The sequence below is a fragment of the Ruditapes philippinarum genome, unplaced genomic scaffold (genome assembly GCF_026571515.1).
Source record: "Ruditapes philippinarum isolate M1 unplaced genomic scaffold, ASM2657151v2 ctg8897_1_1_1_1, whole genome shotgun sequence".
Lineage (NCBI taxonomy): Eukaryota > Metazoa > Mollusca > Bivalvia > Venerida > Veneridae > Ruditapes > Ruditapes philippinarum.
Window position 1 is genome coordinate 7,886 of NW_026853006.1, and position 18,646 is coordinate 26,531.

Consider the following 18,646-nt stretch of genomic DNA (forward strand, 5'->3'; position numbering starts at 1 on the left):
TGTTCATGTTTAAACTGAATATTCTTTATTTTCTTAAATGAGTATAAATCGGGGACGCTACACGACATAAATAAATACTGCTCATAAGATGAAATAGGATTTATATTCGGCTATCAGCTATAAGTCACTATCTTTAATGATAACATCATTGTAATCACTAAATTTAGCAAAAACTTTAAAAGCAATATTATTTCCAGTTTCGGTTTTGATTTTCAAAAATGCTGATGAAATATCCAACAAAAAATTCTTCTATATCGGAGAATAAGAATGTCATGAAATGAACGTTTCATACTATTGTCCGTAAAACGTTTATAATTGGATGTACACTGTCTTTATTTTAAGAGGTAAGTTTTATGATACAATACAATAATTCTTTACTTGCTGGAATCGGAAATTGATAAGCCTTTGCCACCAGTATAGAGCTATGGCAGCCTGCACAACCGTGCTGTCCGTCCAGACTCTATACTGTCCGCAGCTCATTTCTTTGTATTTTGATTTTGAAATGCCTTAAACTTTGAATGGACATTTTCAAACGCAAAGTTAGGCATCAGGTTAAAGGTTTTATTTTTCGTTGTAAAGGTGTTGGTTTTGAAATCCTTTTCAGGAAATACTTTTACAAAAATATACTTATTTAAAGTTCATATTACAATAACGTGCTTTCTTTGGGCAATGTATTTTCTTTCATGTTTATCAATCCAAATATGCACCAATTTTAGAAATAATTATTTGACTTATTTAAACATATTTTAGTGTTCATTTTGTATGTCAGCATTTACGTATAACTGTATTTTATTATAACATTAAACCAAAAGTAGCAATGGTGGCATGGCCAAGTGGTTAAAGCGTCGGACTAGTAATGTAATGATCGCTAGCAGCATGGGTTCGCAATGCGTTGTTTTCTTGAGCAAGAAACTTTCACTTATTGTTTAGTACTGGTTGGTCCCAGGAACGGATACGACAGTGAGTGTGTCTATAAGCTTAATTTTAGCTTCCTACACAATCGAACTAAAATAAATTACGTATAAACCAAAAGAAGTAAAAGGGTTGAACTTCAAGTTATAACAAGGTTAGCGAGTGGGCTTCCCTGGTGTACAAATAGACGAAAACTGGTCATTGAAATATATTTGAAGATATTCATGATACGATTTTACAAGGGAAATTCAGTATGCTAAATCAAATATTTATCACGCCAAAACAATAGAACAAAGGACATGTATCAACAATTAAGGCGACTTTCACATAGCGCAGCCTCCGATATAATACTGTCACACCGGCACTGCGCCCAGTAGGGCACCGATCCAAAAATGAATGCGGCTGTACTTGAAAAGTTATTTACATTATAAGCAGCACTTGCGTATCCATGGAGACATATTGTTTAGATACCTGTTATAGTTTCTTCTGGGTGAGCTTATTTGCTAACCAAATTTAACAAATGTAATAACTTATTTAGACAAGTCATGACAAAAAATAGATTTAATAGGTGTTCACCAACTCCACCAGAACTTTGATTATCGTTATAACTCTACGTTAGAGTATACTGAAATTTTCTTTTTGTTACCTTTCATGAATATTTCATAGTTCACAAATCTGTCAAACAAATATTCTCTTAAAGAACGTGGTTCCTTTCCGGTCATTTTATTTGTTGTCAAGCAACAAAACGCTAGTGAAATCTAATAGAATTATTAATAATTATCATAAAATGTACAAGACTGAGACTTAAAATGAAGTAAGTCCCAGATTTTATTAAAATTAATATTAAACACGTAAACTCTAAATAAAAAATGAAGCTGCATAGTTGCTTTCAGCTATCCTTGTTTCCGATGGAATTACTGCTAATATACAAAGGCGGTCAATATAGTTTTGCCGTTCTCTGAAAAGTGCAACGATCGTTAAAAAACGGCAGTTTTTTTTCAAGAATTACTTTATTAATTATACAGACAAGAATCGCTTTACTAATTACAATGTATACAGCAGATATTGTTTTCGCTAGTTTTTACACAGAACTTACTATCCCCTGGAATTTGAACTCCTTTTTATAATTGATTTACATTCTTACTATAAAAGTAAATCTTATAAAGCAATAACGGATGTAAACAAAAAAATGAAAATTGTCGGAATCTGTTTGATTGGCCCTGTTCATGAACGGCATGCTATTGTTTTAACAACATCCCGCTTAGCACCGGCTAAAGTAAGATATTTGCAAATGGAACGGGAATTATTTTGAAGTTAAATCTGCAGACGTGGTAATCATGTAGCCTACAGTATATGTAGTTTGTGCCATCAAGCAAAAATCTGTGGTTCGTTCTAAAGTTTATATGACAACTGTGTCCTATACAATTAAGAAAGCAATGCTACAATAATAAAAAGATTTTAAAAAAGAATAAATTTGCTATGAAACGGGTTTTGTACAACATTCTACATGTATCTTTATCTACAGTCACCAATCACTCGATCTGGTAACTGAGTTTTGTACTATGTACGCAGTTTAAGCTTAAAAATAATAAGTGAATCATGTCATATGATAATAAAAACTCATGCTAATGCTAAAATTGACATTTGTTTTATCTCATGATCCATCAATGTATTTAGTAGTGTTTAAACTTGTGTATAAAGTTCTATTTAATAGAATAGAGAATACCTGTGCATGCATATATTATCATCAATATTACTGTTTAAGTACCATATGAGAAAGAGCATCGAAACACGAGGCTGTCTGATTTGTACGAGGGGGCGTAATCAGATTGCCGAGCCTTTTGATGTTCTTTCTCTTTTGTATCATAGTCAAACATAAAAACACGTTCCCTGTTGTCACAATATGAAATCCCAGAAAAAAGGAACCAACAAACAAGCATCTGAATATAATATTTCTTTCTCTGCCGTCATAATTTGTAAACCCCAGCAAAAATGAGCCAATCAATGGGCATGCTCTGGAGTGCGGGTAACTAATTCCTGCACTCCAGTTAACGCACTGTGCATGTATATGTATACGATTTAACTCTGTCACATTTCAACAGAAAGGTCCCCAAACTATTTTACAATGACATAAATACACATAATTGGTTCTTTCTGGTCTAATGGACCACTAATTATTGATTTCGATAATAACTACATAATACATGTTGTAGAGCTATCAATTAAAAGAACAGAATAGAACATGAATTTTATTTTTAGACTTGAACATTCCACTCCTCATTCATAGCATGATTATACATTACTGTGCCAAAGTCAAACAATATTATAATATATATACAACATTGAAAATAACAGTAACTGTTATACATATGACAAAAGAAGGTATAGAATATTTACCAGTGTCTTTAAACATGAAGTTCTTTGCGTACATGACAATAAATTGAGCATTATTTTTATTAAACATTTATTGCAGTAAATTATGCCTTTTTTAAAGCACAATTTAGGAATCAAACTAAGTCAGTCAACATTTTTTCATTACTGGTTGAAAGCAATTGAGTAAGTTTACACATAGATGGTCTTTCATAATAATATCTATCAATGTAACGTTTTCTTATAAGTTGGTAGCAGGGACACACGCATATCATATGGAATTGCATGATCCCCTATATCTCTAGAATTGAAAGAAGAAAGAAAATCAACGTTCCGCTATAAATCCGTCGCCCTACAAATATTAAGAGGATATTTTTTCGTTTGAGTGAAATATGGAATATATTTTCACGAAACATGATAAAATGCCACATATTTTCACGAGCCGGAACGGCGAGTGAAAATATGTGGCATTTTATCATGTTGAGTGAAAATATATACCATATTTCACGAAAACGAAAAAATAACCTTTTTATTTAATTTCATTATCAAAGAAAAATGGTTACGAACACCCTTGCTTCCTACGTAACTGCAATTGTACAGCGCGCAGTGATATAATTATTGTCTTGTTTTGCACGCGATATTTAGCGCTACATTGTGACGTCACGTAAACAACTCTAAAAACGTCTGTACAGCGTTAATGACTGAATTAAAGATATTGGTGTTCGGATTAATTTTCTTAGTTAGACCATTTTCTATCATTCTAGATGGTTTTCAAAACGAAATTCAACAAAAAGTTGTTTGTATTTATCAGATTTTTCAAACAAAATGGCGAAAGAAGTCCCTTAAAATAAATATGAGTTTTGACTCCGCCCACTTTCATATTTATATTTCATATTTATTTTCAAAAAATATGAAATATATTTGACTGATATAGCACCATATTTCATGGGTAAAATTAAATAAACATAGATATACGTACGTATGTGCACGTGTCCGTGTGTAGCCGTGAAATAAGAAATTACTTCTTACTTTTTTAAAGTAGATTTTGTACAATATAGATTTTTCAAAAATACATTATGAAATTGAATGTGTCTCAATACATGTTAAGCAACACTTGTATTAATTCCATTAAAGCGTGTAGGAATTATGAAATAAATATTTTTTTTCTCAATCAATTCAATGTTATTTCAAGGTCTTTCAAATAGAAATAAAAATTTGAAAGACCCTGGTTCTTTATGATGTATCAGTAATTGCAATGGAATTAAAAATATAGACTATAAATTTAAGACTACATCGACTGACCTAATTTTAGCTATTTTATATATTGAACTTGAGAGAGACAATAAATCTTCCAAGAGTTTTGTCGAGTGTATATTTTCACGGACTTTAATTCATTCACAAGTCAATAAAAGTCAGTGATATTATTATAATAAACATACGAGCATAATATACGTTCCTGGTTTTGTGTATGCCTATAAGGGTTTCAGTTACATTTAATCGATTGCACTATAGTCATACATAGCACACAATCATTGAAAAATCATTCTTTAAAACAATATAATGTACAAATTATCTTCTAATTAACATATAAAAAAGCTAAAGACTACTAAAGTCAAGTGGATGATTTTTAGTTAATGCGGTTTATTTCGAAATGCACTTTATCAATTATGATAATGTAAATGAACACTGAACGTATGATAAATGTAAAGAATAAACATTTACCACAAGTGTCTTCATGGTACAGCATGCGGTGGTTCTTTCTTGTACGGAACGTTACGTTGTCAACGGAGCATAGCTAAAAAGTGGGGAATACCCGTGTTTTTCCTTTATATTTGACTGGTTTCCGGTTTGCATCAATTTACAAGGAAAATTAAGTGTAAAAACGGTAACCAGAAAAAAGATGTGGGATTTCCATTTTTCGGATAGTTCGCTTAACCCCATATAAAAGGGCTTTTTGGTAAACAATTACATATTGTACACGTGTGAATTTCAAAAATTATAATTCATATCGTTATTTATTTTAAGTCTTTATGCCAGAAAATCATTCTTTCGGTAAAATATTGAAAAAACACAGCCACAGGTAAATTTGGAGGCATGAGTTATCATTTCATTTATCAGTGTTTATCTGTTTATTTAACAGAGTATGATCATTTTTAGTCCCAAGTCACTTTTATACAAGACTTGTGTATAAATAAGAGCTTCATCCCCAAAAGTATTTGTTTTTGTACATGTATATAACTTTATGTAATACGATTTGAAGTCTATATTTAGCAGTTGTTGACATTGACGGACACACCTCTAAATATTTAATGCTGTACTAGGGACCAGGCTATACTGACACATTATTGATATCATAAATTATAAGTATTATATTGATGACTTACTGGGCAGATATGGCTCACTATCCATAGTTTAATTAATGATAATTATGACTAATTTACTTATATACACAAAATCTCTGATATTGGAAGTCACACTATATAGGTAAAGAAGGAAAAGTATTAGATTTTGGAAGTCACAAGCCAAAATCAGGGAGTAAATGACTCCCAAACTTCCATTAATGGAAGCCCTGTTAAATAAATAAATTTAATCTAAAAAGCATTAATTTCTCTAAACCTTGGAATCCCACTTACACATTTTAGCCAGTCACCAGGCGTGTTTAAGCAAATACATGCATGATAAGACCACCCTTGTAGATAGGCCGAGTGATGATCACATGGTGGTTTATTTAAGATGATTTAATCATTTATAAATAAGTATGTTGAAAGAACTTTTTATGTGCATAATACAGTTGTATACTGTACCGGGTATACAAATTACAAATGTAAAGGATTGAATTTTAGGTTACTAAGACTGTTATTATGATAAGTTTAAACACTTGTGAAATTCAAATAAACAACGGTAGATCTATATGTTTATTTTAAAATTACCAATAACTGTTTAATAATTGACTTACTAGACACACGATGTTTTAAGTTTTAATTGAACGTTAAGGACTTAGGTTCGAATCAAAATATTTTTTTATATTTACTTTAATAATTCTTTATTTTATTCTGCTGAATTTGACCACAATGTTTTAGCCTAAAACATTACTTATTAATGTGTGTAATTTTATAATTAAATTACAGGAACTAACAAAAACCACTTGGAAATTAATGACTCTCTGGTCAATATTGCCAAACAATAACAAGTATCTACTAGAGAATTACTGTCAGATTGGGTCCGAATAATTCTGTTTTGGGATTTCTTACCTACTCTTGTTTCATGTTTAAAATAAACATATTTAAAAAGAAATATCTACCATCTGTTGTCTTGTTAGAGACCAGAAGCAAAACTTTTGTTTTCTTGGCCTCATGACCAAAGTAGGTCTTAAACCTTTTTATACCTCTTACTTGAGAAATTTATAGACATCTAACCCTCAGTCACTAGCCCATCTTAATCTCTATGATTAAAAAAAAAAAACCTTCCCAACTAGAAGAGGCCTCTAATACAAGATGAGGATGCAGATAAAAAAATGATTGTGCATGGTAAATGTTTAAATGGCATTCACCTTTTTTTTTTTTTTTTTTTTTTGATAAACAATTCTGTGTTGTTTCAAACTTAGTGTTTCAGCAATTTGATTTTTAAAAAGTGCATCATATCATTCTTTGGCCTTCTTCAAAACAGCGTCCAGAGAGTTATTTATAGAGTGCCAGTGACGTTCGTTTCTAGAAATAGAAGATCGGGAAACAAATCATCCACTTGACTTATTTACATATAGAGAACAGTATAGAAGATTAGAGATATTGAGGGGTTTTCTTATTGTTTACATATGTTATTGATGGCAAATTTAATTTTGCACCTTAATTCTTTTGAGTTGACAATTATATGGAATGGTTTCTCAAAAAATAATATATCTAACAAAGGCTGCTTTAAGACATTTTGCAAAGATTGCACATCAACATAAATTTTTAAGACTAAAAATGGCTTAGAGCTTTTAGAATTTTTAGAAAAGTCTGCTCCTACTCTGCATCATTTAAGAATATTTCCAGTGACTAACTATTAACTTGATACTAAGATCATTTAGATATTTGATATTATCATATAACAATTAAATATTTATTGTTATACCTTTCAGGTAATGGATTATTTATATTGCTATGGACAGTTATAATGACGATATTGAATTGTTGAAACAGTCACCAGACGAGAATAGGGAAGATAGTACAACTAGTCAGCTAGACTCTAGTTTAAACCCATTAGATGTCATAAAACGAGCGAGATATTCTGACGAAAGCTTTGATCAGGCTCCGATACATGCTCTTCAAACAGCTTTTACTTCCTTACAGAAAATACATAATGATGAGGTGAAAAAGAATAAGAAATTGGTAAGGGAGAATCAGTCAATGAAAAAAGCTCTGATGGATGCAACTCAGGGGAACCAGCCGAGATATGAGAATCAGGATATGTATGATACCCAGGTTGCTCACGCAGCAGGGGGAACCAGTGAGGATGAATCCCTGGCTGAAAATAGAGCTAGACAGGGACATGTTAATCATTTAGAAAGAGAACTTTTGATTACCACAAATGCTGTACAGAAAGGAAATGAAGAAATCTTAAGACTTAAAAACAGCAATGAAATGTTAGAAGAGAAAATAGTAAAATTACTTAGAAACAATGAAGAATTCCGCTCAGATAATGAAGAAATGTCTGAAGCATTAAAAAATTTGAATATCGAGGTCAGCAGAAAGACTTTAGAAATTGAACAAATGAAAAATGCCCTGCAGTCAGAACAAGAACTTAACCACAACTTGAAACTTAAACTTGAATCATCGCAAGAACAGTATGATAACTTGCAAAGAACTGGGTATTCTGGTCAAAGTGAAGTACAGAATTTAAAATTAAAGTTAACCCAACTTGAAAATGACTTAAGAAAGTCCTACTCAGCTTCACAATTTCGGGAACTTGAACGAAAGTTAAAAGAATCAGAAGAGAGTAAAGGTATATTGGAAGCTAAATGTAAACAGTTAGAAATAGAATGTAATATAAGGAGTGAACAGAGACAACAAGAAGATAGTGATGATGTTGATGGGGATGTAGAAACATTAAAAAGAGCTCTAGAAATTCTTTATGTACAACAAAAAGAGGTTAAAGAACTTAAAAGAAAAATCGAAGAGCAACATGAAATTATTATACAGATACAAAGCACAGGTTTGTTAAAATTATTTAGAGGATTGTTTTATTTACTTTTTTTGCCTATATCAAATTCAAACCAAAGTTTGACAGGGGCGTATAATGAAGGTTTGTGGTCAGCTTGACTATTAATCTGCTGCAATATTCATTTTACAAAGTAGATTGGAAAAAAGCATGAAAAATTCACTTGAATATTTGGATATACATAGTTGGGAACGAGGGGAAATTATGTAAGAACTACACTATAACTCCTCCAAATTCAATTTCAAATGATCCAAAGGCTTTTAATATGATTAATACAAATTGGGAAAAAACAGAATATACTCTATACATCAAATAAGACAAAGAAATCAAATATTTTGTTAAATATTAAACACCTTTTTATACTTCTTTCATAAGCACAATAATTTGTTCAATTAGGAATGCAATATTACAATTTTCTATGGCACAGTGCATTTAAATGTAACAAAATGACTTATTTTCTTTTTGGTTCTTTTAATTGGGAATTTTCTGCTTTAAATTGGGGAAAATGAAACACATACTTGTGGGCATTGGGAACATGAATCAATATCACTCATCAAAATGGGCCAGGAAAAAAACCTAAAACTGATTTACCTAGGTATGTGTCAGTTTTGTTTTCCCAAGAGTATACTTTAAAAACATTTTAGCCTAAGAGAATAACTTTAACCTTAAAATTCAGACAGCTTCCTTTGATTTTAAGATCAATCCTTGAACAAAAATTATGATTGAAATGTAAAATAAATTTACTTGATAGTTTACATAGAGATAAACGACAACAATGAACAAAATTGCAGTGACTGAGAACTATAACTCTGTCATTGTACCATTTTAGTTATCTCCCTTCATTACATTTTAACTTAAAATTATTTGGGATATAAGTCAAAAACTGATTATGAAATAGATTTACTTGAATCTTAAAATGTTAATAAATGTAATTGTAAATCGAGGGAAATGCAGTGTTCAGCATTTATATATTTTGTTCTACAGATTACTAATTTAACATACACATGCATATAGATTTTTATCTACGATATTTGAAATACTTCCAATCTGCTTTATCCGAAGTCAAAGTATTTTTGTCCGAGGTCAAGGGTGATATTTTGATACGCAGGCTAAATACAGCATTGAAATTGATAATGCACATGGGTCGTCTATCCCTCAATAATGCTTACTGGTTGTACTTGCCCCATACTGTGTACGATACTGTTGGCTGATTTACATTCAGCTTGGACAAGTCAATTCAAATGATTTATTATAGGAATATATTATTAAATTAAAAATATCGTTTTGAGTTTGATACTTATTTTAATAGGAAAATGGCATATATATTCTCATATAGATTACAAACTTTAAAAAAAAATAATTTTACATGAAAATTAATATTAAATATATAGAATTCATAGGTGTAAAATATTTTGTAAGAGTTATATCTTTTTATGATATAATCATTTGAACATACAAGATTTGTTTGAATGTTTCAGGTAAAAAACACCAAGGAAAGTCACTTGATGTGTCTACAATTCGACCAGAAGCTCAAGGGTCTTCTTTTAATCCTTATCAGGAACACGTATATGAGAATCATTCTGATTTACATCAAAATTCACAATTTGTTCATTCTCAGTTGTCGAGACGGCAAAGTGATAAGGGAGACTATAGGAGCCAAAGAAGTCAAGGGCCGAAAACAAGTCCTAGAGTTGAAGATAAATTACGACCTACTGGACAATTAGCACACATGGTTGCCATGGAATCAAACATGGACCGTAAACGAATGGAATCAGCCGGAGCTTTCGAGTCATCAACAAGTCCTAATAGAAACAGAAGTCCTGGTGAAAATGTACATGATTCAAGGTTTAATAATAATATAGGATCTAAAGGTTCCGATAACATGTTTGTAAGATCTTTAGTTCCAGTCAGTCAGCCGACATTTGCTCAACAAAATGTAAGAAGTTCCGTTAGTCCAAGAAATGGAAATGGTCATGAAGCTTACACTACAAGATTCACGGAATCTCCTTGTATAAGTAATGCCCCTAGTGTTTCAAATAATCAAGTATTCTTACAGTCAAATTCGCAAGAAACAGCTTATGTTCAAGCCGGAGCCAGACCAAGAGTTTCGACAAAGTTAACAGCTACCGGTTATGCAAATCACTTTGAAAGTCAAGAATTTCCATTAGATGAAAGACTGAAACCACAACAGAAAATTCCTGATAGAATGACTCAGTCGGAAATTATAGTAAAAAATAGACCAGGGTTAGATAATAATCAAATGACCCGATCAGTCTTTGACCCCTTGCGAACCCTTGAAATACCCCAAACAACTAGTAATAGGCAAAATGAGTTTGTACAAGGGGAAACCTCCGCAGTTAGACAAAATATACTATATGCAAGTGAGCACGCTTATCAGAATGACTATAGAGAACATTATGATATTGGACCTGATTATGAAAATATTTATAACGCAAATGCACAAACTGAAACGAAACGTCCAATAGAGGAGCATGAAGATACTGTGTTTACGACAGCCAATGAGCGTGGCTTTAACATTATTACCAACCCAGTACAAGAGGAAACAGGTGACACTAATGTGGCGGCAGTTAAAATATGCCCAGTTTGTAACGAGGAATGTTCGCGTTTGACCTTAGACCAGTTTCAGATGCACGTAGTTGAATGTTTTGATAATAATGATGAATCGCCTGCGACTCTCCAGCCAGCAGCTAGCGGGAAACATCAAGAGGAAGATAGAACTTGCCCTATGTGTGAAGCCGTGTTCCCTGTAACAATACCGCAGGAATCTTACGAGCAGCACGTCCTCGCACACTTCGGGGAGGATCCTCATTTAGGAAGATTTGAAATGTTGCAATAGTTCAAGCTTTTTGTTGAATGATTTTCTTATTAGTTTAATATCTTTTAGTTCATTTAACATAATTTATTATATAACTTGATGTTGATTTTCTTTGCTAGCAATTTAAATAATTAACTAATTCTAGGCAAAACTGTTTTACCATAAAATACAATTTATTGACTATTTTATAAAAGTTTTGCATTATTATAATAATTATTTACGAGTCTAGTAATGATCTCTTGAAAAAAAATTGACCAATTGCAGACAAGGTCATTTAATTAGTGAAAATATTCAATGTCCCAGATATGTCGCCTGACATTAGATGTAAAAGCAGTGTTAACATGTTAAGGAAACTTTAAATATTGTTCATATTATATGAAATGTATCTTGTACATAAACATGGATTTTATTTGTGTTACAAGATTTGTGAAAAGAAAATTTTGTGTTATATTTGTGGAAAGTGATTTTAAGTGTTTGTCCAAAATTCTTTGTCTAATCAGTATTTCAGAAAGATTGAAATTTTAAAATTTATATTTAATTCAAATCAATACTATTAATGTAATTTAGTGTGATGCTTTGTGCCTTTTACTGAAAAGAGTGTTAAATTATTTTGTTTTTTTACATGGCCATCTGCCTATAGATTTGATTGTGTGTTTTACAATTATGCTTGTGTTAAAACATTGTAACATAACCAAAATTAGGAAAGGTAGGGGTTGATATGTTTGGGAAATTTTTTAAGACAGGAGGGGAATTTGAGTAATGATACCATATTTATGATACGAGGTACATTAATTAACTGCAGTTGTAAGAACCACTCGTGTTAAAGGAAGGATGTATAAAATAAATGTTAACTATGAAAAGTTTTTATAACTTAAGTATTTATTCAGGAAGTATTGAACATGTACTAGTATGATATTTAAACTCAGGTGTTGGTTTTACAAGGGATTGTTAAACAAATATATTGTGTATATTAAAGGGACTTCGCTGAGCTTTAATAAAAATGACGGGACTAGAAATAATTTTTCGAGATTAATGCTCAAATTGATGCCGATCTAGACCAATTACTTGTGTGCATATGACTGATTGTTCGCTCAATCCATTTTTTGAGAAAAAATATTCTTATTGTGTAAAATGACCGAAGAACAGCGCAATATACAATTTTCAATTTACTCCAAGTATGTTTGTTTATTATCTTTTGCATAATTATTTCTATTTTTAGTGACCCAACCTACATCTATGTAGGAAATTCAAGTTTTATGTTTTATAGCTTTAGGACCTCAGTGGAGTTCCTTTAAAAGTATAATAACCATCATTAAATGTACATAATATACATGTATATATATATTATGCAAAATGATACCATTTTAATTGAAATAGAAGACTTATACTATTGTGGTAGATATACATTGTCAAGGACAATACTGATTTTTATAGGACTAGTTCAAAGCTGTAAAACCTACATTGGACAAGACCTAGTATTGTTTACTATTATGTTATACATACAACTTTAAGCACTGTCACATCATTTTGTTTTGAGTGCAATTTTACTGAAAAGGCTTTACAATTGGCTTTGAGCTTATTGTTTTTATTTATTTTATTTTAAATTTGGTTTTCTCAGAGGTTTTGTTTCCACAATTCTATCCTTCACTATACATGTATTGCAATTTTTCAATGTTGGCATTTTAGCAGGGACTATAACTCTGTGATCTTTTCAGAAATACTATATAAAAATAACTTGATAGTCATGAATATTGCAATTCAAGATAAAGGTTTGAACCTGGTCTAGTTTAGGATTAGTGATTTATAGATCCTGATCAACAATGTTAATCTTTTATTATATTTATATATATTAATTAATAAATCATACTTGTATATATATCTTAAAACGTTGTGCCTGCAAATTGTTGCAAAAATTTCAGTCTTATTGTTAAGAAACACAGGCATGTTAGAATCACTAAAATAACAGTGTAATCTGAGCATATTTGTTTAAATTGTAATTTGTTTAGTAGGAATAATAAATTTTCAATGGCAAGAGCTTGCTTTATTACTTTGAATTTTTAGCTCAACTGACCACAAAATTCTGATGGTGAGATATCGTGACCGAGTTGTGTCCTTTGTCCTTAGCGCTTTGTGCTCCATCAACTTTTGTTTCAAACATCATAGCTTCCTAAACCATTATGTGTCAATAAAAACTAAGCAGACTTGTCTTTAATAGTGATAAAACAATATTTTTATTTCATCACAATATCCCTCTGTTTATATTATTATTTAAGTGTTTTATAACTCAATCAGTGCCTCAGGTGACCTATAAAGGTCATTATCTTCTTAATATCATTGTAGTGAAATAATAAACACTTACAATGTTACTACTATCTGAAGGCATAGTCCTACGTTTATGGTACAGTCATATTTTTAAAAATCTGGAAAAGGGGTGATATAATACTGCATGTTTGTAACAATGATTTTCATTGGACAGATTTATGAACTGTCCTCAGTTTTGAATCAAAGAAAAAGATTTTGCAGTATTATGAATTTAATATGAATAGATTTTTCTTATACATGTTATATGGCCAAATGGTTGTTTGCAATATAACCATTGTCTTGCAACTGAGGTGATATAAGCTCACAATTGTTAACACCGGGCCATGTGTCAAAAAATTGAATAACTGGGTCACTGTTCTGTCCTCGGGGTGAGGTAAAATTTCTCTGTGACAAATGATATCCCAGAAATAGTCTACTGGTCTTTTGTCTCTCACAACTGATTCAGAAATCATGTTTGAATAGTGTGTGGTCACTCCTGAAAGAACTGCAAATTACTGGTTAGTTATCCAGGTAGGGCGGTTAGTTCACCAGCCACTAAGATATGACAAAAAACGTTACTGTTAAAATATTGAAGTCAAAACAAAACAAATACATGTTACCTAAAGACATGTTCGTGTATTATTTTGTTACAGCCACATTTATGTATCATTTCATAAATCAAGGAAGCAGTGAAACACTGAATTTGATATGTTTTAATGAAGTTTATTGCCTTAAAATGCAGCCTATATTAGGCATATACTTTACATATGTTGTAGATATTTTAATGGAAATGATTTCAGAGAATAAAACATGATATGGTATGAATAAAGAATCTTGCAAAAATTATGTTGTTATTATATGTAGTACTTATTTAATCATTCATATACATGTATTTTTAATATGAAACGACTGTGATCATGCAGGGTAATCAGTATTTTACTATTAAAATCATATGACAAATCTTCATATAAACACAGAAGCTCCACTGAGGTCCCAAAGCCTAATAGCAAAAAGTTTGAAAAACTAACTGTAGTGTTCTAAATAGAACCAGACCATTAAAGATATTGTTTGTTTTTACACAGAATTCTAGCTTTTAATGTTTACTGTACAAGTGTATTATAAGAACTAACTACAAGTATCAGAGAGGCAGAGCATGCATTATACATAGGAGGCGGGGCTTATCATATCTGACAAAGTAGTGTAACTGTCCATGTTTGCAAATAAATGTGAAAAGAAACATTTTTACACTTTTCAAACATTCTTAGGGCTATTCCAGTTACATGGACTGAACTGTTTCATTATAATAGCCCACAAAACACACACCATATTAATGTTAAGAAAGGAAAGAAAAATAAGCAGTAACTTACATAATTTATGCAAACTAGTGGCAATTCAATTCATAGACAGTACTGAAATATATAATTATGATACTTATGTTTTTGTAACCATGTTTATTATGTAAGTTTAATAGAGTAAATATTAAAGACATTTTTGAATTATGGTTCTTTTTTCCATTATCTTGTCTGAACAAAATAGAGAGAAAAAAAAATAGAAACTTTAAAAAATGTCCATCATGGTAAAACTGAAAATGTTGCAAGCTTGGTTTGATTAAACGTTAGTCACACATAGATATATGCAAGCTTCAGTCCTTAACACCTAGATTCTGTTAAGATTCATCTGTATTATATCTTTTTTCCAACAGAAATACAAATGATTTGAAATAAACATATTTCATTTTCTATAGCAATATTTGACACACTAGTTTCTTTAAATTATGAAAATACATGTATAAGAAAGATTTAAGAGTAATACACAAGGAAAGGTTTTGAAATAATTTACTTCAGTCTTCTACGAGTAGTTTTGACTGTCATCAGAAAATTATGATAGAATTTTTAATACTCATGGGTGAAAGTTTTCGAGGTTATTCCTGAAGTTTAGGATTTTCAGTCTCCTGAAAGCCTTCTATTTTCTATGTAAAACTATAGAAAAACTGCTCAATGATTTTTAAAATTTCCAACTTTCACCCATGAATACTTTATGAATGCCTGTAAATACTTTTGTATATCTTTTCTTTTCTTTTTTTTTAAAATGGGCGTCTTGAAATTCGAGACATTTTATTTCAATTCATGAATTATCAAATGCAATTTCATTACATTTTTCTTCACACTATTCAGTTTGTAAAATACTATATTTGGCTTTAATTCCAATAATTTGTCTAATTATATACTTAGTACGGAAGATCTCGAGGTTTTGACGGAGATTATATCTTAATTATGTACTTTTGTACGCTGACACCATGTCAGCATGTCAATTGAGGACTTCATTGAAATCCTAATCTAATTATCAACTTACCATTGACTCCATGTCATTTTTTTTGTCCAAGGACTTCTAAGAAAGGAAACAAAAATGTGTAATTGGAAAATTGCTAACAATATACCACATAATTGTAGTTAAATTGGTATATTTAAATGGAAGTCACGTATTTATTTCCATTTTATAAAACATCGTATAAAAATAATATATCTTTGAACTAGATCATTAAAAATACTATTTACAGAGGATGTAAAAATGTCAAGTGTTTGTTTTAAATCTACGTAAAAAATTTCCGTAATTTCTTTAGTTAAACTTTGCAATGCTCAATTAATATCTTAAATTGCTTTGTCCAACTTTCAATCTCAACAAAAACCATTCATCTAGTTAGCGAAAATTAAAAATTATAAAGTGACTGAAGAGTAAACAGTACAGGTTTCCACCAGCAGATTATGGGTTAATCTAAGGGTTACATAAAAGGAATCAGTGTTTCATTTATTGCAAGTCTTATACATTGTAACTCAATATGACTTGCGAGCACAATTATCTGTAAATTGTGATCACTTAATACATGATTTATAGCATGCTTATGTAATAAAATTTGACGTATTATTTATGCCCCTGGAGGGCCGGCAAAATCAATTGTCCATATTGCCAAGGAAGCCCCACAACCTGCAACCGGGATATAAATCAACTCCAGGACAGATACCTTATTTTCGGGCCTATCCCAGACGTCCGGGACGTTATAGCATGTATGACTGTAAGGACAAGTAGAAATTTTCAGGAATTAACAATGTAAATATCATACAGACAAGATGCTTCAGATAAAAACAGACAATCAAAGTCAGATTGTGCCAATCCTGTGCCCCTGTCATTAATTCAGCTTAAAAATGTACTTTTAAAGTTCTGAAAATACAAAATTGTGTTATTGATATACATTTAAGCATTTGTTAAAAAATGTAGTATTATCCATATATTATTGTAAGAAAGTAACTAACAATAACAAAAGAGGCTTTGTGTTTTTTTATCTGTACAGAAGTAAGATAGTATAAGATTTAGGAAGGATATTCCAATGCTGTTAAAAACCAGGTTTGATCATAAACCACCCATAAGTTACAGTAGTTGTTGACGAATCAAGAGTAGTTTTCTCAATATGTATCTACACTGTCCAAATAAATGGCAGAAAGCAGAACTTTCAAATTTGAGAAACAACAATCCGAGAAAATATAAAAAATATTGAATGCATGTAAGTTCAATACTGAATTTGAACTCGTTGAATAAAATTATATCATGCGAGCCTCTGGCAAGCATGATATTATTTTATTCAATGGGTTCAATAAATTCAGTAATAAACTTACACGATTCTATTCTATTTATCACATACCGAAAATAAAGACCGTTTAAAGTGAAAAAGCGTTATTTTTTATTGACGCAACTATAATACAACGCTAATATTTAGTGAGTCTTAACGCTACCGTATGTTTATAATATGATGAAATGATGTCTTGTCAAAATATATGCACAGCTGTGCATTTCAATTTTTACGGAGTGGCAAAAGTGGCACGGGTATGTGATAAAATACTTTATTGGTTTTACGAAATGAGGTTATATATTTATCAGTTTCCTTTTAATTGCTTTATTGTTCATAAACAGTTAAAAAGAATCTTATAGAAGACCATCCAAATGGTACTGAAGTAAAAATGTAGAATATTTCCATGCATGGATCCAGATGTGAGGGGGGGGGGGGGGGTTCCCATATATTTGCCCCTAGAAAGGATTGTAGTTTTCTCTTTCAGTTTGTTAATGTTTTGGGTTTTACCTCACATCGACACAGTATAGCTCATATTGCGACGTTCCAGCTTTTATACTGGTGGAGGAAGACCTCAGGTGCCCTTCTGTGCATTATTTCAGGCACGAACGGGCACCTGAGTAAAACCACCGACGTTCCGTAAGCTAGCTGGATAGCTTCCTCACATGAAAGAATCCAAAGTCACTGCCGGGATTCGAACCCACAGCGGTGAGGGGCAAGTGATTTGAAGACAACGACCTAAACCAATCAGCCACGGACGCCCCATCCCGTTCAGTGGTTCTAAAGATACATGTACTTATATTACTGTAGCTGCAACACAGAAATCTCAGCAAAACACCTGGTCATGTGAATTGAACCAGACTTGCAGTCCACACATTATATTAAATTATCATTCTCATATTTTTTTTTTTTCATTTTATTGCATTTTAAATAAAGCGGTCCGCTCTATCCACAAATGCACTCAAATGACCTTTATGATCTTCTTAAAGGACATGAACATTAAAACAGGAAGAACTTAAATTTTAAAGTGTTTAATTACTATTCTGTGAAATCATCTCATTTGCCTAGTACTTAGAAAATATGATGCATTCAGGAAAGATATGTCATCAAAATGATTCAGTACGTAGTTTTCATACTGGTAAGTAAATAAATACATGTACTTGTACATTAAAATGTGTCATATAAAATTATCATTTATCTCAAGTACATCATAAATAGCTTAAAGCAAGTACATATAAGGCAACCCAGATCCAGAATTTTTTTTCCGAGAGGGGACCCCCCCCCTTATTGAGATAACCGTCCTGCTTGATAATATTAAAATAATCAACTTAACTTGATTTGGCAAGAAAGATATGAAATGCACTTTTAGTTTCTCGAATAATTATTAGCAAATGGTATGCATGGTCATATAA

The 18,646-nt window shown here is 31.3% G+C and overlaps 1 protein-coding gene across 4 annotated transcripts; it reads left to right on the forward strand.

Moving 5' to 3' along the window:
- The first annotated feature begins 208 nt into the window (after positions 1-208).
- On the forward strand, positions 209-13,346 carry LOC132731290 (uncharacterized). 4 transcript variants are annotated; one of them, XM_060717455.1, is made up of 3 exons: positions 209-344; positions 7,400-8,472; positions 9,957-13,346. In XM_060717455.1, the coding sequence occupies exons 2-3, from the start codon at positions 7,422-7,424 to the stop codon at positions 11,333-11,335; spliced, it is 2,430 nt and encodes an 809-aa protein (XP_060573438.1). In that variant the 5' UTR covers positions 209-344; positions 7,400-7,421; the 3' UTR covers positions 11,336-13,346. The 4 variants fall into 4 exon arrangements, with proteins under 4 accessions (XP_060573438.1, XP_060573430.1, XP_060573445.1 ...); XM_060717447.1 differs by lacking the exon at positions 209-344 and adding an exon at positions 5,099-5,239; XM_060717462.1 differs by lacking the exon at positions 209-344 and adding an exon at positions 5,229-5,362.
- The last annotated feature ends 5,300 nt before the right edge of the window (positions 13,347-18,646 follow it).